This window comes from Molothrus aeneus, chromosome 2, assembly GCF_037042795.1.
Source record: "Molothrus aeneus isolate 106 chromosome 2, BPBGC_Maene_1.0, whole genome shotgun sequence".
NCBI lineage: Eukaryota > Metazoa > Chordata > Aves > Passeriformes > Icteridae > Molothrus > Molothrus aeneus.
The window spans coordinates 25,982,509-26,007,647 of NC_089647.1; the positions used below are offsets into that span (position 1 = coordinate 25,982,509).

General features: G+C 36.4%; 1 protein-coding gene across 4 annotated transcripts in view; it reads left to right on the forward strand.

The window, feature by feature from the left end:
* Positions 1 to 25,139, forward strand: part of STXBP5L (syntaxin binding protein 5L) — a 185,161-nt gene that overhangs the window by 132,816 nt on the left and 27,206 nt on the right. The window contains exons 18-21 of one of the 4 annotated variants that reach the window (XM_066572126.1): positions 2,764 to 2,915; positions 4,600 to 4,671; positions 11,371 to 11,436; positions 18,912 to 18,962. In XM_066572126.1, coding sequence (XP_066428223.1) covers positions 2,764 to 2,915; positions 4,600 to 4,671; positions 11,371 to 11,436; positions 18,912 to 18,962 — 341 coding nt within the window. The remainder of the gene's footprint in view (positions 1 to 2,763; positions 2,916 to 4,599; positions 4,672 to 11,370; positions 11,437 to 18,911; positions 18,963 to 25,139) is intronic. The other 3 variants (XM_066572128.1, XM_066572129.1, XM_066572130.1) reach the window with 3 other exon arrangements.

Genomic DNA, 25,139 nt, shown 5'->3' on the forward strand with positions numbered 1-25,139 from the left:
ATTACGGGACAGCCTCCTTTAAAACACCATAAGCTAAGTACAAGAGTGTTTCAGAAATGAATGCATGTATGAATAAAGTAGGCTGATAACCTGAATTTAACTTTCCTACAAAATCTACCCAAGAAAGATCTTTTTCCTTACATTTTTTTCTGCAGACTCTCTTCTCTCTTTCTTTGTCTTGTCACTCTTAATTTTTCCTCAGGCCTATGACAAGGCACAGTCCTTTCTTTCATCAGAATTTTTGTTTACTACTTTGTCACCTGTTATCTATCTTCACCATGTGGAGAAACCTATTCCACTTCAGCATGAAGCCTGAGAGCATGTAGTTTTTGCCATGCTAATCGTAGAATTATTTGGATCATCTTTTGCCTTATTTTTCTTCATACACCAGTCAGTTTAACTAGGTCAAAGACATAAAATGGTGTGTGTTCTGGAGAGTCTGTTTCCAGCATTCTTTTAATTAAATTTCTATGATTTCTGGAACTGTTATACTGCAGCCATGAAACAGGAATAAAGTATGATGCAAAAAAACCTTTATTCCCAGTAAAGATGAAAGATTTCAGACACTGAAAAATTTTATTTAATGTAATTGGTTTACTTATAACAGTACCAAGGCTACAAATTAAAAGTATTAACAACTGTTTTATTTATGTTGAAATGAATCATCAAAAATTTCTTCATGTTATCTTGCAAAATGCTTCAATTACAACTGAAGGATTAGGTTAACCTTGAGGAACAAGGTTAAATACAAATAATAAATTTGTTTTGAAGTAGGTTCTGTTGGACTGAAAGCAGTGACTGAAAATTTATTACTGGCTCATGGGGTAACAGTTTTCAGCTAATCTGCATATTAATTGTCCAGAAATGTCTGATGAGGGTTTTATGACATTTCTGTGAAAGATACCAACAGAATAGGACATCACCTAGCAACTAATTCTGTTCATTGCTCAAAACTGAGAAATTCATTTTGTTTTTGATTTCATAAGGACTTGGTTGTTAGCAATTTATCTTAAGCCTTGCTAAGAGTAATGGCTGTCTAGATTTTTTTTATCCATCCTCAGAAGTGTTATTAATAAGCAACTTCAGATTCTTTTTTAAACTCATTTGTTTGGGTATAAGAAATATTAGATCAATGCTTGTGTGTGAAATTAGAGGAGTTTAGAAAAATACAGACCAGGAAATTATACATTTTGTTAATGTGCTGACCAGGGGTGTGAATGATCACTAGCTCTTCTTGTGACTCATGTTTTCGAAAATTAATTAATCTCAGGTTAATAATTTTCAAAGTGCAAATGATCTTTTTTTCCCTAAACTATTAATAGATGAGATTGACACTTGTCTTTGTTTTTTGTCTTTTTTTTTCTCCTCCCAGAATGCAGTAACTTATGAACACATAGAATCAATCCTCTCTTGGTCTAAAACCATTGCCCCTATTCACACAAGCATTTTCTCAAGTTTGTCCAGGTCCTTCTGGATGGCTCCTGTCCCTCAGGCACATCTCAGCTCGGTGCTGTCTGCAAATTTCCTGAGGGTGCCCTCCATTCCATTGTCTCTGTCACTAGCAAAGACATTAAGCTGTACTGTCCCTCAGGGCCCCTGAGGGACACAAATGGGGGAAAAAATACCAATGGAGAAAAGTCAAAGTACATCCATAGTTTTTCCATAGATGCTGTACTGCAGTCAGTGTTGGGACTAAACACAGTGTAGTAACAACCAGTAGAATTCAAGCCACTGTTGCACACGGTGCCTTAATTTGCTAGTTTGACAACTGAGGGAAAATAATTTCATTTTTCTTTACTATTACTTTTTTATTTGCTATATGGAACCCTCTTTTTTATAATAGAAGCAGTGTAAGAAAAGGTAGGACACTAGAAAATTTTCTAGCTACCCTGATTTACCTCCACCTCATTACTTTCCTTTTGCATTGTTGTTTTTCCACACACAAATTCCTTTCAGATATTTTGGAGATACATTAAGAAGAGTCAGGTGGAGGTGAGTGCACACCTCACTTTTAGTGTGAGTTAAGTGCTTTTATGCTTCTGTGCAGAAAATTACAGAACCTGATAGCAAGTGATTCTGAATATGATTGAACATAGTTTGGGTTTTTGAGTTTCTTTGTGGCTGTACCTGCAATCCTTTCTGTCTGGAATTTAAAATTGCAGTCTGATGCAGAAGGAGAGAGATCTTGCCCATAAATCAAACCAACATCAAAATGCATTTGCAGAAGTATTTCAGTGGGGTAGAGACTGTTTTAACAGAAATCTCTGCTGTAGATAAGCTGACAGAGTTGGAAGAAATTTTATAAATGCTTTTCAGATTTGGGTATCTCCACAATACAGCCTAATATATTTCATTTTTCATTAACATTTAGCTTTAAAAGAATTTTTTTACATGTATTTGTATTTATATTTTAATTTGTATTTTATATAAATGCATACCCACTTTTTAATATCTATGTCCCAATTTTTAGTCTTAATTGATATCATTATCATTAGAATGATATTGTTCAATGAAGGAACGTTTAGACATTACTGCAATGTGTTTGATACAGAAAGTTGGTAGAAGTTGTAACTGCTTTCTGGAAAATTAATTCAGAAAACAGTTTTTTTAAATTCAGGATTACAAATCTGTAAGAAATAAAAAACGGGAGCTTGAGTAGTTCCTGAAGAAAAGGTTTGTGCACTATTCATAATAATAATTATTATCGTTTTCAGGATTTAATTACATATTGCTAACACTTTTGAGGGACATTTCTCTTTGCAGAGTGGCTTTTGGGAACTGCAATGGTTTGGCAGTTGTGGATTTCATGCAGAAGACAGTCCTGCTGAGCATGGGCACCCTCGACCTCTATGGGTCCAGTGATCCGTACCAGCGGCAGCCCCGCTCACCCCGCAAGAGCAGGCAGTTTGCTGCAGGTAGGAAATAAATCATTGTGCTTATGAGCCTGATATGTTTCTTTGGTTTTTTTTGCCTGTGGCTTTTTCTAGTGCTTTTGGAATGCATGACTATTTGCCGGCCAATGGAGTTTCTATAACTTGGCAAAAGAAACTTGACATGCTCTAGGTGCAGGCATTTTCTCAGAAATAAAATGTTTTGTGAGGTTGGTTTTTTTCCTTTTGGGATGGAGGTCAGCAAGTAATTCCCTTAGCTGAGTCTGTAAAAAATCAAAATGAGCAGAGTAATAAATTGTTTTTCTGGCAGTCACTTGATGTGTAGTTTGTATGCTATTTTCTTTCTGATTTCAATAAGTTCATACCAATAAGTAAGACTTCAATTTAAGCTTAAATGTATTTTCTGCCAGGAGCTATTCATTTGAATAGTCAGCTGTATTTAGAGGTGCATAACACCTGGGAGGCATGTTATGCAGGTAACACAAGGAGCTCAAATTAAGCACTTCATTAGTGCTTCATTAGTGAAGTTCTTAATATAAACCTACAAACCCGTTTTAAAATTTGATGCTAAGAGGATCGAGTAAGTCATAACTGTTGTTATGTGTTGTGTATTAGAAATATTAATTCTTCAATAGAGCTAAATTTTACCATACTTTGTTGGTTATCTAAACATTTCCTTGTATAAACATTATTTGTATGAGAAAAAGTCAGATCATCTGTTTCAAGTCTTTCCACTTGACATATTCCATAGTAACTTGCAAGAGTTAGACACAATTATGAAATGTGTTTTTCATAGCTGTGAAGTTTTAGAATTCGATTTTAAAATATCTTTGAAAATGTGGAATTTTAAATCTAACCCTAAAATTATAAAAGCAACAGATAGTGGGTTTATGCCATCAGCATTTTCATCAGCAGACCCTGCACTGAATCAAGTCCTACTTCTCCACAGAATTATGGGAATTTTTATTTTTTTTTTAAATTGGGAATGTGTTTACACTCCAAACAGAAAGTAAAATCTAGAGGAAAATTTATAGAATAAAATACAAGTCTTCAGGCCTACTTCTGCTCCTGAAAGACCATCTCACTTTCTATGCATTTAATCATGGCAAGCTTAGTTCCCATCTGTGCCAAGTGTTAAATATGTAAATTTGGCACAGCTGAGAAGAGACGAGTTCTCAGCTTCAAGTTACCTTCAGCTTCTCAGTCTGGTTTCAGCCAGCCTCACAGCAGCTCCATAAGAAATGTGAGCAGCTAGCCAGAAACAAGGTGCTGCAGAACTCTGGACAAAAGGTGGAGGATTGCTCATGTTGAAAAAGCTGTTATAAGCACTGTATCACAGAGGGTTTTTCTCTGTCAGTGGCAGTCTGGGCCAATCCTTTAAGGCATCATTCCAGCTATCCACTGCTGCCAGAATGGAGCCCACTGTGGATAAATGACCACTGAGAAGGATTGCAACTTCTAGATTGCTCATAGAAACTATGCATCTAAAAAAAGCCTCAGCTGCTTTCTCACCATCCATCCCACATCTTTTACTTTTTTGATTATTTTTCTTGTTATATTTCCCAATTGGAAGGTAAGCATCTGCTGAAATTTCTTCACCTTGGCTGTTCTAGATGCTGGTTATGATATCACTTCCTTTCACTTTAGACTGTTTTTTCTCTCTTTCCTCTGCCTGCTGCTGATGCTGGTGTACTGGCATGTTCCAAAGACAACTTTTGCATGCGTGGCCTGTCTAACTTTTATCCAGATTTAACGAAACGGATCCGTACTTCCTATCAGAGTAAGTTCTATAAAGGTTAGGCAAAAAGCTTTATCATGATTGGACTATGCCTGACTTAAACCCATGTGTTTGTGCTTTGTAATGTGTTTTTTTAAACACATTCAGCATGCATGCAAACTTACTACATTTTGTGATGTCAACCATGCTTATTTTTGACAATTACCTTTATTATACAGAAATTCTTTTCTTTAAAAAAAAAGTCAAAGAGAAAACCTCAGAGTTATATGGGACAGACTGGGCCTTAGAAAGTATTTTTCAACAATGTTATGTTCTTGGTGACAGTATCTCTCTTTGGTTTTATATTTGTTTCCATGTACATTTACTAATATGAAGCATTTCTTGTTTTGCAATGGCACTCTCTGTAGTTACCAATAAATTCTTCCCTTTTTTCAGAAGAACAATGTGGCTTAAAAGAGTACCCATTGAATTGGATGCTGTGAAATTTAAAATTTTAATCTTGGTTTGGTACTTAAATATTTGGCTTTGGGGAACCATCCCATGCCTCTGTTCTTTGATGGGGAATGTAAAGTGGGCATAAAAATACATACATCAAAGAGGGCTATGAAAATTCATGGTTTTAATATCTTTAACATTTGAGTTATACTGATATGAAATTTAAATATTAGTATTCATCACTGCAGAATACAGTGAACAAAGCTATAATTAATTTTGCAAAAATGACTGTTCAACAGATAAGCCATACGTATCTTAATTAACTGCAGTGCTTATATGTAATTAGGTCTCTAGGATGCCTCTTTTTAAAGTACTTTTCACAGAAAAACAGGATAGGCAATTTTATATAAAATATTCAGTATGGACAGGATAAAAGAGTGGCAGTTGTTTTATCATCTCTCATAAATATAAAGTTATGTAGCTATTGAAATACATTCATACACTTGCACAACACATTCTGTTCCATCCCTCTAGGCTGATTTCTATAACTTTATTTCATAATAGTTCATAAAAGGTGGTCTGTTTAGTTAAAAGACTAGTTCAGTTACCAATTCAGCAGTCCATTAAAAGGTTTGGTGTATGGTATCTCAAAGTCTATTAGTCTGATCTTGCTAATTTCAAGTCTGTAACAGAGAACCTGAGTGACAGACAGCAGCCAAATGTTTGGGGGTTTTTTTGCCCCCTCTAAAAATTAATAAATTCTAAGGGCAAAAATTACCAGTGTTTTCATTCAGAATTACAAACATAGACCACAGAATCTTTCATAGCTGAAAATGTATTATCTTGTTTCTGTCTTCATCCCCATAGTCAGAAAAGTCCTCAAAAATCTTCCTGTGAAGTATTTGTCTGAGTTCTAGGCAAGGGCATTGTTTAATTTCTTTCCTCAAAAATGGTTCTTGCTTTTGTCATTTGATACTTATACAGGAGTATATATTGTATGATCTGAAAGATGCAGTAAGATCAAGAACAGGACTAGAATCTGTCACAGACTGAAATATCTTGCCAAGTCATTCTCAAGTTGTGCTTTGATATATCTCTTATCTGAGAGATGTATTTTAAAACGGGTATTAAGAGGGAATTTTGGATTTCACTTACAAGTTCATCTTCTCTCATAAGGGATGATGATGGGAAAAGTAAATTATTTTTGGGAATCTTGCAGTCAAAGCCAATATTATTATGACAAAAGCAGGAGCAGTCATGTGAAAACAGAAGCATTAGGTCTAAACTTTTAAGGGTTATATCAATGAAAATGGAAGTTAATAGGAAGATATATGAGTAGTTGATTCAATTAAGTAGTGAAGCAGGAAGATAATTTCATGTGGATGTGTATGAGAAAATAAGACTTACAGGTATTGAAGCCAAAGAAGAGATTATGGATGAGCAAGATACTTACATTTTTGTTGGTCATTTTAGAGGTGATTTGCAGGAAAAGACAATGTAATCTAGTGTCCAGCTTAATTATGAAGTTAAAGTGTGACATTCAAAGATAATATTATGTATTAGAGTACAAGAGAAGACAGTGATGATGATAGCTCTGTTCATGTAGTAAAGAGGAGATTTCAGCACAAAAATACGTTGAGTTGATCTTGGCAATGTTAAATTCCTATTTGGAACTATTTCCTATTTAGAAAATCCTGAATAGATTTTAGAAAGACAGGATTACTACTCTAACTTGGATGGAAGAAATCCAAGTTGAAGATGTGTAATTATGAATCACTAGGGATATATATATATATATATATATATTGAAAACATTATTGCTATGTTTATACAAAATAATCTCTTTAAATGCTAAGTCAGAGAAAGAAAGTGTTGATATTTCAGTCTGAGATGTCCTGCAACTGAACAGGGAAAGGGGAAAAAAGAATGAACATGTAAGAGGAAAGAAGCAATATGTTGGAGAAGAGGAAAGACATAATTGACAATGTCAAGAACATCCAATATGGAAAGCACTGTGGTGGAATAAATGTTCTCGATTTTAGCCAATAAATCTATAGATAGCTTGATACTGGTTACATATGTAAAGTAGACTCCAATGCACCCAGAGTGGACTTAGAGCATTAAGGCAGCACATTCTCTGCTGGTTTGGGAGGTGAAAGTGGGAAAGGGAAGCAAGGAGGGGAGAAATGTCACCAGTTCTAGGAGTACACAGTGGAAGAGACTGGAACGTAATTGTCCAATCGGGGAAATAATCTAAGGAAAAGAAGAAGCTAAGATGTGCATAAGTGCAGAGCTGGGGATAACTGTCAGGTGTTGATGATATTCCATTTGCTGTAACATCTACAGCCACCTCCCTTTGTAGCAAGACTGTATGACAAGCTAAATAAAATAAACTCTCTGTGCTGTACTGCAGAATTATGAGGTTGCTTGGTTGTTGTTTGGTTGGTTTTCTTCTTCAGTTGAAATCAAGTTGTATGTGTTATTACATGGTTTTGAGTAACATGCATTCAACTATTAAAACAAGTACATTTATTGCATCTAGAGGGATAATGTCTGCAGCAGAACATAAAAATACCAAAATGATGCAAAAGGAATTTGCATCTCCTACTAGAAATTCATACCATCTGTTGGTAGAACAAGAAAATAGTCTTTATGAAGCATCCAAAGTGTTGTCAAATCCGAAGGATGTTGATACATTGCAAAATAATTTTCATAATGAAGACTTTTCAGTGAGAAGTTCTTGTTTCTCCCTCGGGCCAGTCCCTTGAGAGGGGGTGAGCAGAAGTATGGTTGGTCTGACAGGAGGATACAGAAAACTGTGTGCTATGAGTCATTGTATATCAGTAATTGGCACTTTAATTCACACCTAAGGAGCTAATATAGGTTGACTTTAAGTCAATAGCTATATTCTGAGCTAACTAATTTCCAAAGAATGAACGCATAGATATATATAGGTATATAAACATAAAGAAAACATGGTATGATAATTGGGTGTGAAGATGAGGGATTAAGATAACACTGAGCTTACTTATTTTATTGGCTTGTGAATATTTATGACAATTTATTTATAATCCATTTATTTATAAGCAAAGATGTGATGGCTTTGGGGCTTTAGAGTAAATGATCAGTCTGAATCATTCAAACATACAGATAGAAATTTCAAATTTCAAACATAATTTTAAATTATGTGTTCATTAAAGTTGTTACCTCATACTAGTTTTGATCCTTGAATAAAAAGGAAATGAAAATCACACTAAACTTAGAAAATTATCCATAGGACAAGTCTTTAAAAGTATTTTAATGTCTTATGTGATATATTTACCTCTTGCACTATTTACACATTTATAATTTGCTCAGACTAAAGCCAATAATGTCCATGGGTATATCTTCTCTCAGATGGTTGTTTACATTGCCAGTCTTGGGTTTTTGCCTTTATTTTTACTGCTATATTCCTCTTGCTCTAGGTGGGCTTAAAATTTGCTGGGGTGGTGGTTTGGGGGGGCTAAAAATAGCTAAAATATCTTGGGGCACAAACTGCCTATAGAATTCAAAATGGAAAGTGAAAATAGTTTTTAATTGAATTTCAATAGCTGTTGTAGTCTCTCAGACATTTGAGGGAAGCTGAAGTTCATGGAAATATTTATACATGGTTAATTATTGAGAATATTTAGTTTAGTTTCCTTAAAAAGGAAATGAGAGTAAAAAATGAGCAGTAGTACAAGGAAAAGCTTGAGAGCTCACTTTCTTATCTCAAAGGGAAACATTAAGTGGAATTAAAGGTAACACAAAAAATTTGACGAATATGTGTTTATCCTTTTCAATGAATGATGATTGAGCAATTCATTGCCTTACAACATCTTCAGAATTTAGAATTTAGCAAGATTAAAAGAGACTTTGGATAAATGGGAGTATGATGAGCAGAACTCATTAAAATATTTCAAAGCAGTAATGATTTATGGCAGGAGAAAATCTGCAAGTGGGAGTGCTTAAGCAAATCTAAGTGAGATTAAGCCAATGCTCTTGTGCAGGGCACATGGTACCACTTACACTTCACACGGGGATATATTGCACTTCTTCTTTAAAGGCATCTGTAGGTGGTCTTTGCTAGGGGTGACCGTGGCTTGACAGCAAGTCAAGGTTTGTAGAGAAGTTTACGTGTTCAATATTCTTAAATACCATAACATGAAATGTATCTTTAATGTTTCATGTTGCAAATTGTGCCAAACATGGAGAAGTCGTGGTTTTCTTACTGTGGTTGCTCTTGGGTGGTGCAGTTTGGTGATTTTCTTGTTTAAGTCTATAGCACCATAATTTATATTGAGATGGAATATTGTTTTTATGAACTCCATAGTAAAAAAAGAAAAACCCAGACTATTTAGAACCAAAGTCTGACCTGGGATTTGGTATTGTATCCAACACCAGTGCTAATTATACAATGTTTAGAAGATCTTAGGCAAGGTGTTAAAACTTACCTAACTCAAAGAATACATTTACAAAAGAAACAGTATCAGTTTTATTTATTCAAGAACTATGCAAAATTGCTCCCACTGCACCTTGCAGACAGTTCTGCAGCAAAAAATCAATTCTGTCCCAAACCTCTAGGTGCATACAGAAATCTTGGGTTCAAGTGGAAGTAAGATCTGCTGTACTTGAGAGGCTTCCTAAATTATTACAGTTTCTGAATATTCTCAGAACATCAAAAGTGACTGAACTTGCAATTGATTGAAATACGATTTTTTTTTTCTCACAGATTCTAAGTGAAATGAAAGAAAGACTGAAAGTACATTTTTCAAAATAAAAAATATTTGTTTTTCAACAATAGTGTCTCGTTTGGCAGATCTTGTTTCTTAAATCAGGAAAAAGTATGTTGTTAATACTGACTTAGCAGAGTAAATCAATACTACTGGTTTTCCAAAGGGCTCTCACCATTATTCTTGCACTCCTGCAGCTTCATTAATGGTAGGAGGTTTTTTTTGTTTTGCTGGCTGGGGCACTGGATCCGATCCAGTTCTTATAGCAGTTCAAAAATACATTGTAATAAAGTTGTCACTACCTACATTAAGATTCCACTGGATTTAATTCTAAGAAAGCAGGACTGCTGACTGAGTGGCAGAATTTTCCAAAACAAGAGTGTACATGAATTTTAGTGGTGAGGGTCTCTGGGCCTCACCTCTGAGGGTCCAAAAGCAATAAAAATTATAACACGTTCTCTTACAGAAGCCATGGTGCCTGTTTAAAGCATATTCTTGTAGGATGTTTGATTCTCAGGATGCAGCACAAGCAGAGTGTGTGTAAATCCAGTATCAGTATGACAGTAATGTACCCCTGACTGTGGGCTCTGACCTGAGTGCTGTGTGTCCACCTAGCTGGCATAGGAATGTCTGGGCAGGGCTGCCTGTCAGTCCCAGGTAGCCAATGGTAGGGAGTGCCTGAGCTCCTGTAACAAGGGTGAGCCACAGGGCATTACAGATACATACAAAGGGTGCGTTTGAATAGGTGTGGCCATGCCCAGTTAGCCCATGGTAAAAGACAGAGTGAGCTCAGACTTTCCCTCCCCACCATGCCAAAGGCATATTTGAACTTGGAACATTCAACCTGTGCCAAAGATGGATCTTAGTTTGCTCACAGAAACAAGCTCGAGTTTTTGCAGTACAGGCTAGGATTGCTTTCCTTGGTGCTGTCTTCCATGTAGGTGGAGTTCTGACAAATATGTGTGTATATATATACATATATATATATATATATATATACACCATATATAAAGTATTTTGTCAGTAAATTCAGTGTCACAGCCAGCATTATCAATGTTTCTGTGTCCTTTAAAATGACCTGTCTTGTGTGAATTCATGAAAATTCTAATATTGCACAGTAGCGGTAATCTTACTTTTTTCTTCCCCTCTTTTAAGATTTCCTCCCTGCATTATGCAGCAGTTGAAAGCATAGAGTTGATTCCACATCAGATTGACAGGGATGAATGTGTTTGAGTCATATCACAGACTTTTAAATTTTAAACTATACTTACTTGTTTTCTTTTGTTAGGTACAGTCACTCTTTTCTATCCCGAGGCACTCGGAAAACAAATCTGAGTTAACAAGAGGTGTGATTTTTTTTTTTTTTTTTTAAACCAAGCCTAAATTGCTGCAGTGACAGCCTGATAACTGCACTTATCTGAAATAGATTATTTCCCTCTCATTTCACACCATTCCTTTCTCCAAATTGACTTTACAGTGCAGAATATCATCAACCAAGAAAGTTGAAGCATGCCCTGTTAGATTGTAACTTAATTCTTTAACTCCATTTTTTCAGGCCTGACTGAACTCAGTGACAGTCCAGTTTCCCTGGAGCTTGAGCGTTGCAAGTCTCCCACTTCAGGTAAAGGTGATTGGCTTCTCTTCCTGCAGTCTGTATAAGCCATTCATGTCATGCATCACTGTGTTTCATTAATCCCTAAGAAGTGAAGTGCATAGTTCCAAAGAGAAGATATTACTGGAGAAGCGCTTTTTAGGTAGCACAGTAAAATCCTAAGTCTGCTTCTTTAAGGAAAACTTAAATGTACGTGGTGCATCTTGAGGTGAACAGTGTGAAAACATTTGAAGTAACAGGATCATGCAGGTATATTCCTATAACCTCCTATAAGAAGCTTGTTTCTCTGTTTTCTTAAAAGGCTTTTTAAGTTTTTTTACAGTAGGGAGTCCTTGTAATTCTATACGTATATATTATGCGTACGTGTACATGAAGAAATTGTTTGAAATCAGCAATATGGAGATGGTAAATTTTAGCCATTAGAACCCCAGTGCCTGATTTATGTAATTTGCAGTGAAAGCAGAACCTCAGAAAAAGATATTTGCTTATGAGCCAGGGCAGGGATATCTTGGCCACACAAAAATTCCTAAATGTTTCCCATTTTGCCCATAGTCCTTCAGAAGGTGGAATTCATCCATTCCTAGAGACTTTTTCAGCAAGTGCCTAGTCTACATTGATCTCTTTAATGTGAGTTCACTGTCTTAAAGATGGTTGCTAAGAGCTGTTTTCTAGTAGCTGGCTTTTAAATGTTATGGAAAATAAGGAGGTGTAGCTGTGATACATTTGTTTTGCTTGTGGTATGCATATCACAATTCTTTTCCTTGTAGTTTGGTAAGTATTGACAGATATTTTTCCCCCTTAGTTATGGTAACAAATACTCATAGTATGCTATTCAAATTCTCAGTTATTGTTTCACATATTTTATGTCATAATAACAGGATACATTAATCGTGAAAGCCACTAATTAGTAATTATAAAAAGCTGAAACTAATAAAAATGTTTCCCTGACATAGTAAGAGCTGAAACAAAACAGCTGCTTTGAAACATGTATTTCCTTGTACTATTTGCAACCCAAAATCTGTAGATATGGAGATATCCAAGTGAAATGGGCTATAATAATATTGGTATAAAACTAGGAACTCAAACTCTTGAGCAGGGCCTCAGAAACTCATGATATAGGCTTTAAAATAAAACATTTGATAGCTTAGTTATATTTAGATTATTTATTGTGTGGCTCACTGGGATTCAACTTTTCACTTTTCTCTTCAGAAATGAGCTAAAACCTTTTCTTTCACTGAAATCTAAGAGATGACTGACTTGGTAACCATATGTGCATATTCTTAGTTTTATAATGATGTGTCTCCTATAACACTTTACTTTTTCTGCAGTTAACTTCAATTTTTCATTCTGGTGGTGCTCAAAAATAGCCTTCTTAGATAAATCTGAGATAATTTGCTCCAAAATTTATTCTGCTTTTTTCTGTTTTGGAGATATTCAGCAGGGAAAACATGGCATATTTATGGGTGTTTCCTATTTTAGCACTTTCATGTTGTTTTCCAAGCTATATTTATATTTTAAAATGTGAAATCAGGTGCAGTTTTATAGGAAGTAACTATTATTAGAACTACTTTTTAAAACAGGTTTCTTTTACTGTGACTGATACTAATTATTTTTATTTAATTATTGCAAAATTTAATTAATATTGCTTCTGCATACCTGCTATAAAACGCGGCAGAATCCAACCTAGTCACTTGGATAAGTGACCTCAAAACTGCGTCCTCCAAAACTTGGGAGAGGAACTAATCCTGTGCTTAACCAGCACAGCCTCACACCCACGCCAGCCTTCTCACTGACTAATGTTTCTTGCTTATAGAGCACAGCTACATACTTATGGATCTGTCAGGCAGGATCCTTCCACTTCCAGCCTTGCCTTTATCTGTTTAAAGTCCATGGCACACGAGCTGTGCAGTGGAAGTGTGCTGTGTTCCGCAAGAGCCCCGTGATCTTTGTGTTTGTAAAACCACTGACCGCATTCCTCTGCTGAAAACAGACCAAGAGTTGCTCCTTCAGAAATTCAGCAAAACCAGAAAGAACACTTGAAGTGCTCTGTGAAGTGGTTCAAGTTGCTGCCTAGTGGAGGAGGGGCTGCTGGGTATGACTACATGAGGTTGCAAAGACAGACGGAACAGAGTTTGATTTGTAGCTGTTCATTCTGGTTGCCAGAACACATCAACATCAGTTCTTCACCCAGCAGGGAAGGTCATCCCAGGTGCTGGCCCTGAGTGTGCTCAATACATACAAAAAGTGCAAACTGCTGGAGGACATGAGTCTAGATGGCAAACACTGCACACGTGATGGATGGCACAGTGGTGAGCATCTTCATCCTTAGCTCCATCAGAAGGGCAATGATTTGAGGAACAGCATTGCTGTGCTCACTTGTGTACTTTGAGACTCCCAAGGCAATGCCTAGGAAGAATCCCCAGGGCACACTAATTGCCAGCGTAGACATGAGTAGTTCTAGATCTGAGAGAGGCATTAGGAGCTTAGTCAGATTTCCATTCCAGTCAGGCCATAAGAACAGTGTTGGTAAAGGCTTCTTGGAGAATTTGAAAAATCTCCTGCCTCCTCATCTTTTGGCCTGATGTTGAACATTGCTTAGAGTGCCTGAACTGTATGTTTCCATGAAAAATTGATTATGCCTGTAACATTCTAGTGCTTCGCAGTGTTTTAACCTATGACTAAATTTCTGCAGAGACAGCCTAGGTCAACTCAGTAATTTGGCTGTGTTGTTTTTCTTCTCCCTGCCTCAAAGCAGAATTAGGCATTTGTGAGTTCTATCTTTGATATGAGTGATGGAGCACTGAGCAAGAGATTCAGGGCTGAGGAGTACTCCTTATTTCACATGCAGGGCTAGTACATAATTCAGTATAAATCCTACTTCTTCATTAAGTAATATTTAACTTGGTTCACAAGACTGTCTTCTCAGATGTTCCTCCTGTGCTACTTACTAAAACATGACTTTGCAGATGATATAATTGAAAAATCAGATTCCTGTTCTGAACACTGTTCAGAATAGAACATAAAATTAAACCATTTGATTAAAAGTTTTCTGAAATGCACAGTGCCACACAGAGGTTAGCAGCAAGTGAAGAAATAGCAACCTTGCTTTTTAAGAGTGGTAGGCAGAGGACAGGAATAATCTTCCTGGTATCTTGTTTAATTAAACTGGTATTTAAATGCTATAGTGAGGCGTTTACAGCACTGTAAAGGAAAAGAAGAAGTTAGTAAAACCATTTGAAAGACTCTGCTTATTTTTGAATATCTGAGAGGTGGCAATTTCCACTGTAAATGTATTCTGGATGTAGTAATATGTATGGAATAACACTGGTAAAAATTGTGGAACAAAAGAACTTTAAACCGCCCAAACTCTTACCTATCTAAAGCTTGTTTCATGAATGTAAAAATGCAGCAAGGCATGCCATATCATGGTATCTGGTGGCTTAAAACCAAAAGCCTCAGAAGATCCTATTCTTATTCCTGCATGACTTGTTCTTTCAAACTGCATTTTCATTTTTGTTTGTGATTTTGAGGGTCAGAAGGGCTCTGTTCTACTTTCATTCTGCAGTGGCACAGTGTGCCTCCTCATGTAAGTGGTGCTGTATCAAATGCTTGAGTTAATTACTGTGTAATGTATTACAGAACAGTACCCATTCCAGTAAATTTTGTCTTTATCATCTCATTAGGTAAACTTATTCGGAGGCTCTTAGGAATATAATGTATAATATATAATTATGTATGTCCATTACTGTTTTAAACATTGATATGGAGCTTCATATTGAAGTGTATTAATGGGAATACACTGTGAGCACAGGAAAATGCAACTTTGGATAGGTCATTTGTTGTGTGAGATGCAATTGGACACTTTAGACTTCTTTCAAAGACCAGAAGGAAAGAATTTCTTCAGTCTCTGTATAGAAGAGTTACTTCTCAAATGTTTGTTCTAAAATAAAAAGGATTTGTGTTTTTTCTTGAGAAATACCTTTGTATTTGGAACTTGCATCCAAAATGCTTTTAAGATTTTGAAGCTTAGAGAAGGCTGTGTAAAGATTCCCACAACTAATTCCCATGAGCTTTGAGACAGATCCCTAATGGCAAGACCACGCATTTTTATACATACTATGATTTCCAAGCGTTGCTATCCTTATTCATTTCACCAATTAAATTAGGCCTTCGCCATGCCAGTCTCCCACTTTCCTATGTGAAATTTTTTTTTAAATAGCTTTCTTTCAAGCTATTGTTAAGTTTCTTAACAATCATTCTCTTTCTTAATATGTGGGTGACTTCAAAGTACCTGAAGAGATTTGACTGCATTTGAAAATTGTATTCTCCTGGAAAACAAGCTAGAAAGTAAACGTTTCAAAACATTTAATGTGTCTGCAAAACATGGAATGTAATTTATTTTGAAACTTAGTTACTGATAACACTGCAAAACCATTTCTGCTTATCCATGTTAAATTAAAAATAATGTTAAGTAGTCAGAGGACAGTAATTAGAGATTAGTTTCAGCAGTGTGGATACAAGGTGCATTTTATCACTATTTCCCATAAGCAAGGGAGTTTCTGAACAGGTGAATTTATGCTTAGGTTTTTGAGAAGGGACTTGTGTGTAGGGATTGGCAAGGAACAGGGAACAATGTGAGCTGAGGACCTGGGTTTGGGCCCTTGTGCAGCCCCTGGTCCCTGGCTCAGGGTTCAAGGGGGCTTTAGCAGTAACTGGGACTGATATTTCCGAGTGTTAGCCAGGCAGAAGCTCCTTAGTAGAAAAAAATCCTGCATGAAGTCACCTTCATTTTGAATAATATGAAAATCTGTGACCACAGTGCTGCTGTAATAGCTGAGGGAAACTCAGCATTGAGTGCCAGAGCTGTGAGCACACATTTGTTTGTTGGTTGTGCCTTGGTGTTTTTCTTGAAAGACTGAGAGGAACCAGATGGCTGCGGAGCAGGATGTTGTCAGGTCAGGAGACCTGCGTGCTCAGCTTAGCTGGCTGCTAGACTGTACCTAGGAACTCTTCCTCATCCCACAGTTGAATAATTTGACTCTTAACACTTGAAGCTCTTTTGGTTAGGGGCTGTCTTGCCTTATGCTGTAGCATCACAATTTCTGCTGGCTGCCTCCAGCACGAATGTAAACAAATGATGATAGCAGACAACTCTGCTGGCCTCTCAAGCCTTTATACTCTATTCTCAAATAAAACTGGATTTCAAAAGCTCTCTGTCGGCAAGATAGGCTCATGTGCATGATCCTTCTTTATAATAAATGTAAAGATAGTAAAACATGCATGATTTAGGTACTGAAAACAGGTTACATAAACTGATTGGAATGTGGATATTATTAATAGTTAAAAGTTAGTTTAAAAAATTCATATAAACAGCTTTAATCACAGTAAAGCATGAAAACAACCAGCTTCTTCTGTTGTTTTTACCCTCAGATATGGGGTCTATCATCAGTGATCTCTGCTGTGTCCTAGTGCATCAATGTCCAGCTGTGTGATAGCCATGTGAAGGGTGTGCAATTGTCACATGGCAACTCCCAAACCAAGCCTGCGTAGACTCCTTCAGAGGAATCAGAAAGTCCAAACCTTGCATATACTCCATGAGCCTGCACACAAACAGCTGGGAGCTATTGCGTTCAGGCATGTGTCACCATTTGGGACACAGCTGTGGCATGCAACACAAGACACATAATTCCTGCTGTACACAAACACCTGTAACCTAGAAATAGAAGAGGTTAGACTACCAATTTGCAAAGCTCAAAGCTGCATGATGACAGCACTAATTTAGCTACTCTAAGTCCTAATCTTTTAGTGAAGAGTCCTACAGTTTTTCTTATGAATTGCTTATCCTTTTTCAGAGGGCTGGTTAAACCAGATGTTGTCTTTCCCCTAAGAGGAGATTATATCACAAGTGATGCTTCTTTATAGCAGAGCACTGATATTCTGGAGCAGTAGCCACCCATTCACAGTCTGAAAGAGTATTTGACAGCTGCTCAGATAAATGGAATCGGTTTTTAAAGGCTGTTCTGAAAATCAAACTACCCTTTGTGTGAGTGCCTAAAATGGACATTGGTGCCTAACACTTGATATCCAAATTAGAGAATTTTTATGTCGTAGTGTTAGGGGTGTGTATTTTTGATGTCAGGCTGATGTGGAGAGACCTCTTCACTGTGTCCTGATTTAAAGTTATGGCTACAGATGGGTTACTGGGAGGGCTGTGCTGGTTCTACTGATAACAAAATATTGCTCAAGAGCCTCATGGGTTCCCCTACTCATCCCTGAAGAGAAAAAGAAAACCATCTAACATAGGTGCTGGCTGATATTTAATTCTGCCACATTGCAGGCTTTGCAAAACAATACAACAGAATTTTTTTATTTCAAGGATTTTGTGACTTAAAAGAGTGAGTGTGTGTTCTGGGCATCCTTCTGACCTAAAAGCTTACTAAATCCAAATTGCAAAGAATTTGTTTCTTATATTCATATGTTCCTGTCACTGTAGTACTTATCACGTGGGACTTTCTTTAGAAGTAAAATAATAGTAATATAATAATTAGTTGACAAATATTTGATTGTTCCCTTCTAATAACAGACAGCATGGGTAAGGGGTAAAAGCCATAAAACCATTTGAAAAAAATAATGAATACAAAATGAAATAAACAAATTGGAAATCGAGTCTTCTGAATAATTAATAAAAGATTTCTTAAGGCATTCTTCTGATAAATTTAATGCCATTTTGACTGCTACAAGACATGCTTTATTTCAGTTCTCTGATGTTCATTGTTTGAAAATGTGCTTGTGTGTGAGGAAATGAAAACATTTTTGAACAGAAGCAAAATTACCGGTTTCTTGCATAATTGGAACACAACGAATAATTAAACCTTCACTAAATTGAGTGCAAGTTTTGATGACTAGATAACACCACATTATGTCCTGAAGCTGCTGTATTTCGTTTCTGTGCAATCTGTCTTCCTTTCCATAATATTACAACAGTATGTTCTGTCTCCATAACCTCGACAATATGCCCTCTCTTTTTCAAATGCTATCTTGAGGTATGATTTCATCAGATCTCATAATTTCATTGCACCCTCTTATTAAATTGGTTTGCAGGTGTTTAAATATTTGTGATATGCTGCATAGCCAGCATTTGCAATATTTGCCTTAATCTTATTTGTGGTTTCTTTTTTTATCATTCCTGTCACCACAAGGTAAGATATTGCAGCCCACAGCCAAAGCTGTGTAAAACATCATTCACTCCTTGACAGCTGGAGTAATTTTTTTTTCCAGTGCTTCTTTGTTCAATTGCATTTATTTTGCTGAATGGTGTAAATGAAAATATTTAAACCATTATTCTGCCTTTATATGCTGATTAAAAGAAAAGTGCTACAAATTTGCAACATGGTTTTAACCAGAAGATGGCATGTTGTTTTCCCTCACTCCTTTTTCTTTCTTACTTATTAACAACTGCCTTTCTCCTTTTTCTGTTGTTTCAGTTAAAGGATCAAGAAAGTTAAGTCTGCCAACAGATCTTAAGACTGATCTTGGTACGGTAGGCGAAAGCCAACAGCTTTAAACTTCCTTACATTCATTGGCAAAACATTTTACCAACTGATTCATGAGATAACACAATAACCTCAGAGTCTTTGTCTGAAAAGGCTTTCTAAAAACCACCTATTAACCCATACAGTTCTGTTGGCAGCTCTCAGCATTTTGCTTGTTTAATATTCATTTATTTCATGTAGACATATATTGCCAATCATTACACACTGTGTGTGTAATACTTTATTCTGAAAAAACTCCAGAAGTTTTTCCAAGCTGGTTGTTGGTGAACTCTGCCTATAATACCCAATGCATGCGCTGGTCTATTTTCTTTATTTGGTGTACAAGTTGTGCTACCACAGTGATAAGACAATTGAACATCTGTATTTTATGGTGTCTTTGAATGTCTGAGAAGTCAGATCAGAAATCAGTCATTTGTCTCAGTCCTCTCCTTGAGACTTACCTCAGCCAGCTGTTAAATACATAGTTTACTGTAATATTTTTTCTCAATTCTGCTTTAATATTTCAGTGGAAGAGCATAATGAGAGCACAAATTTCACCTCTAAAAAGCTAAAATGAAAATTTCTATATCTTGAATAACCTAAAACTGCTAGGAGCAGATCGTGCAACACTCTATCCACATAAAGGGTATTGCTCCTGGTATTTGGATTGGAATGTGCAGTTCACACAAAAAATTCTTATAAATGTTCTTTAAATATTCTCAGTCTCAAGGACTTCTTTCTAGTTTTGCTTTCTTGGGAAGTTTCCCTTATAAGATGACTGAAAAAACCAAGTAGCCATGCCTCATTACTTAGTGTCCTTTTAGAGATAAAAATTAAAGTTGGATCATGGCCTTGGATAAGACAGCTGAATTCCATTTGTGTCACTGGGAATCATGTGCACCTGTTAACCAAGGTAGCACTTGTTCCACAAGGCAAAAGTCAGGGATATAAATATGTCTTTCACCTTATAAATGACTGAGAAACTTGGAAAACTGTCAATTGCTCCTTGTAAAGATTAAGTAAGTGTTGAAAAATCACTGGAAAATTCAATCCAAATTGTGCAGACTCCAGAGTATAAAATGATTCAGTTGAAATAAGTTTGAGAAAGTAGGAATGGAGAAATACACCCAAACGAAATTTGGAGTGGAAAATCTTAATGTTCCTAATAGTCCAAAAAGGTGAAAGAAATAGGCACCTATAAACCTGTACAATTCATGTTTATCACTAAAATAATGGGTAGCTATTAAGAGGGAAGGTGACTACTTACAGTATCAAAATAGCCAGAGGATAGAACTTAAGACTAAGCCATATTCTACAGATTAACTTCTTTTTGTTAGTATTATTAAAAGTACATTGTCTTGAAGGACACATAGCATTTAATAACTTTAAACCCTGAAGCATAAGACAAGCAAAAGACAAACTTAATGGACAAAAGACTGTATTTAGAGGATTTTGAAAAAGGAAGTATACCATCGTAATTAGAATTGGTGAGAGCTTTATTGTGTAATATAAAATGTTGCATATCAGAGAAAAAGCTACCTTATCATATTCCTGTAATCATGTTGGGAGCAGGACATTGTAAGCTTTTCCTAGAATATATTGAAAAATTGCAGGCAGATTTATATTTTAACTACCCCAAACAAACACCAAAAAAAAATCCCCAGAAAACCCTAAGGACAGGGGAGCAGGGTAAAAAGCTCCAGAAGTTAAACAAATTCAACCTGAAAACCTGAAAGGGTTGGAAGCATAATGATCCATTTTAAATGTATGACATATGTAGGGAACTTGGAAGATTAATGGAATGCATAATCTTGCCTGTAGTTTTGATTTCAGAGTAGTCATGTTTCTATTATTCCTTTATTTGCTTGTATTCATTATTTTTAATAGTCTAGAACAAGCTAAGTATAAACTAGAATAAGCCTAAGAAGGTCTAGTTCAATGTCTTGCAGAAAACAGTGGAGTGCCATTGGTTCCAAAAGGTTCATAAACACTGAAAGGAGTGATCAAATTGTCACTAAAGCATCCTGTTTGTTGTTAGGGCTGCAGTAATCAGGTATCCTGTGCTCAGATTACCCAGAAGCTAAGGATGAAGCACGTGGAAGAAGCATTCAATGTGCAAACTGGCAGATACTCATGGATAATCAAGCAGAGAGAAGTTTAGAAAAGGAAAAGAAAATGGACTGAAAACCCCCCAGACTTTCAGCTCTAATTCATGACTGTCTTAGAAGGGAAAAATATTCCTGTTAATTATTCTAGCCATTAAAACTGTGCTGAATTATAGATTTCTTAGTTTACAACAGGCTGGTAAGAGCCTCTCTTTGTCAGCATAAGGAGCTACATTTAAATGAGAGTTCCTGGAAAAGGTGATGACCGCATTTCAGTTACTTCTGCTCCAAAACGTCCTGGCCACACTGTCAAAGCTCTTGGAGATTATTTATCCACTCTTTGGCTGTTGCCTGAGACTGTCCCCATAGTCTGAATATAAAGGGGCTAACAATAGTTTTGGCCCACATTTCTTGTAAAGATATTCAGGTCACCACTTTGAGATGATAAAATATTGTCCATTCATCCCATTGGCTCTGGCTCGTGGCTCTTTAGAGAGTGCTGATGTATCGCCCACTCTCAGCAGCGGCTGCAGCTAATTGGGACATACATTAGCATTTGGCAGCTTACAGTTCTGCTCCCTTCTTGTGATCTGCCTCATGGAATGTCCTTGCTTTCACTTTGCTTTGAATTGTAAATAGTAGAGGTTAAGTAGAAGTTAAATCTATTTCAGGTGGAGGTGTTGCCTGTACTGGAAATTGTCTGGGGAGTAGTTTGCTATCATTTAGGGGAATAATGTGTGATCTGATGACTCAGGGTGTTCTTGTTAAACTTCAATAGGATTTTCATGACCTAAAGGTACTTTGGGACTCCATTTTGACCTTTATATGACTGATGAAGTTGATCTCAGCTTCTTTTTATTTTGCTGTGGTGATTATTGTCTCTCCTTGCTGAAGCACTTGTCACCTGTGGATGCTGTATCTCCACACAGAAATGAGTGATGTGGCACATGAAGGGATACATTGAAACTTCTTGATAGTTTTTGCTACTGCAGGTCACAGCAACCCAATGTTTATTTGAGTTGACCAGAAGGGAGATGTGGCAATGCTGCTGTATAGACTCTATTACCCTTCAGAGGCAGCTCTGAATTATAGTATCTTTATTTTTAAACCTAATGTTTCTCAAAGTCTTCTGAACAGATCATCTTCATTTCCTTGGAGTGTTTCACAGAGATGAATTATGGGGATAATCCTAATTTTATTGAATCAAGTGGAGAGTCTGAGATATATCCAGACACATAGAACTGCTTTGGTATGAGAGCTTTCTAACATTGCTTCACCAGCCACTTCAAGCATCTCCTTGCGTTTTCCTTTTATAAAATATTTCTGCTCATTCTGCTAAAAGCTTTTAAAGGTTCCAGCTGATCACAGGGAGCCTGACAGAAGCCATAGCTAAAGATGGGGGAGAATCAGTAACTGTTGAGTTTTCTAGAATTACTATGAACAGATGGTTTGACTGTAAGGAATTATGCCATCACCTAGACTTTATTAGTGAAAGAACAAAAGGAAATGCAAATATAAATAGACGTCTTTTTTTTCTTCTTGCTAAGCTGTGATCTTCAAAATTGTAATATATTTTCCTATGCTTTCTACAGATACTTACAAGCAGTAAGATCAGAGCCCAAAAACTTTAATACTGAAAATTGAGTTCATATAACATAATTGTAAGAATCCAATTAAGGACCTGGGTTTATGGGTTTGTACTTCATTTTGTCCATTTTGGATGAGGTTTGTGGAATCTGTTTGATTTATGTATATGGTAATAGAGTTATAATATGAAAATATCCACCATTTGATGCCTTTGCACTTCATTGACAGGGAAGTAGCACTTCCTGGATGCTCCTAAGCCTATGAAACAGTACCTGAATAAATGAAACCTCATTTCCATTTTAAGAATGAGCAGCAGGATTATAGCAGTTCTTGCTTTAATTTTTCAAAGTATTTACAGCAGACACTAGGCACTCACACAATTTTTAAGCTTTTAATCTGTTTTTGCTTACTACTGCATTGGACAAACTGGTAGATTTTAGATGGAGCATTCTGTATTGATTTACCTGGATCTATAGTTCTGTTTACAAGGCTAAAGAACATTTCAGAAATTTTGAAACTTTATGAGTTGCTTTCCTCCTTGGTATGACTTTGTAGAAAAGGCAGCCCAGATATCCAGCTGTACCAATGATTTTCTTTAAATGCTTGGCAGTATACATTGGAAATTATTTGTATATTTGCATGATAAGGATTTTAGAGACTGTCCAGTGTATGTCTCCTTCCAGAAGGGTAGAGGAACTTTCTGTCCCCTTCTCAGTCTGAAAGTACCACCTGAATTGAGGAATCATCTCAACTCTGCTTCTAGGCAGAATCACAGCATAATCAGGTTTGGAGGGGACCTCTAGACCCCACAGGTCTAGGTTGTCTAGACCCTCATCCTGCTCACAGCAGGTCAGGCTACACCAGGTAGGTCAGGACAGTGTCCAGTCAAGTCTCACAGCACTTGTTCTGCAGTCTGGCAAATGCCAAATACAGGGGAATGATTTCAGCCCTCAAACAGCTGCTTATGCTCTTGCTGAGTCTGTGGAGGATGAGCTTTGCCTCTTCTGCTACAAGTTTGATCACTATGAAGGTGCAAAACATTGTGAAGTGGACTAAAGTCTTTCACTTTTACAGAAATAGTTTTAAAACTTTAGTCTTTTGGCTATTTCACATCTCAAGGCTTGGATTTTGATATTCTGTATTGAGGACCTTACTAGACAAAAGTCTCTTAATCTTCTGAAGGTCAGGTGTATGACAGCACCGGTTTTTTCCTTCCTTAAGTAGGAGAATGTTTATAGTCAAACATTTTTAAAAAAGAACCTATATATCTAATGGATATATTAGCACTCTACCAGTCCGAATGACCAGAATTTTGAAAAAGCAACAAGATAATTCAGTTACTATAGCAGAGTACACATATACTCTGTGGTTATATTTCACAGCAGAAAGGGGCTGTGTTCTAACTTCTAATGTTTCCAGATGAGAAAAAAAAATACAACAAGCTGATCTACTTGGGAATTTTACAAGCAAGTAGTTAAAAGGAAAGGTAAGCGCCTTAAACTATACAAAAATACCCTAATTGAAATTATTATAAGTGACACAGTTAAATTTCATCACAAAGGAAAGGCAGTGAAATTTGGTAGCTGGAAAAACAAAACAAGCAGTGAAGATCATCATGCGTTTAGGAGTTGGTAATAACAAAATGACATGCAACTGGCTAGGCTCCAGTGTCACAGGTACTCACTGTTCCCATGTTCTTTGGTTTTACATAAAGAGTTCCTTACTGAGGACTTCAAAGGTAAGTCATTTTCCACTCCTTTCAAGCACTGCAAACACATACAGGGTATTCTTCCATTCTGGAGTCTCTGTTCACCTCTCAGTTGTAACATTTTTCACTTTTAAAACCAGAGAATGAATGCCAGTTTTTTCCATGGTGAAAATGCAGGTGCAGTGCTACACTAAGGGGTGCTCAGGACAATTTGTTGATATCCAGGTGATCTTGTGGTCCATGCACTCTGCTTACATGTTCCAGTGTTGTCTTCTGCGCAGCCCAGGATTTATCACATTTCATGCTTATGTTTCAGAATTCAATCAAATTTTCTGTCTTATGTTTTCCTGCATATTGCACAAAGCATAGCAACTATTTATGTTGGATTATTCTGTGGGGGCACACTTGAGTGCTGTGTACTTTTTGAGACAGTCCAGCAGTGTGGTGTGATCACTAGAAATTCAGCAGATGAATCTGAGGAGCAGACTTAGATCCAAGTAGTCAAAAATTTTTCCACTATTCTGTGGGAGGAAAGGTAGATTTGTTTTTAGGTTTGCACTTCAAAGTTTTGATTTTTCAGATATGATAACATAGAGGTGATGTTATCGATAATGTATGACATATGATAATGTATTCTCAATGTTTTTCATTTGGAGAGTGTTTATTTTTTATTTTCAGTTCATTTTTTTCATAATTTCAAGCAAAAATTAGTAGTTTTAAAAGAGAATCTGTCAGTGATCTGACAATGCATTTAATGTTTTCAGCCTTCCCAGTATTAGT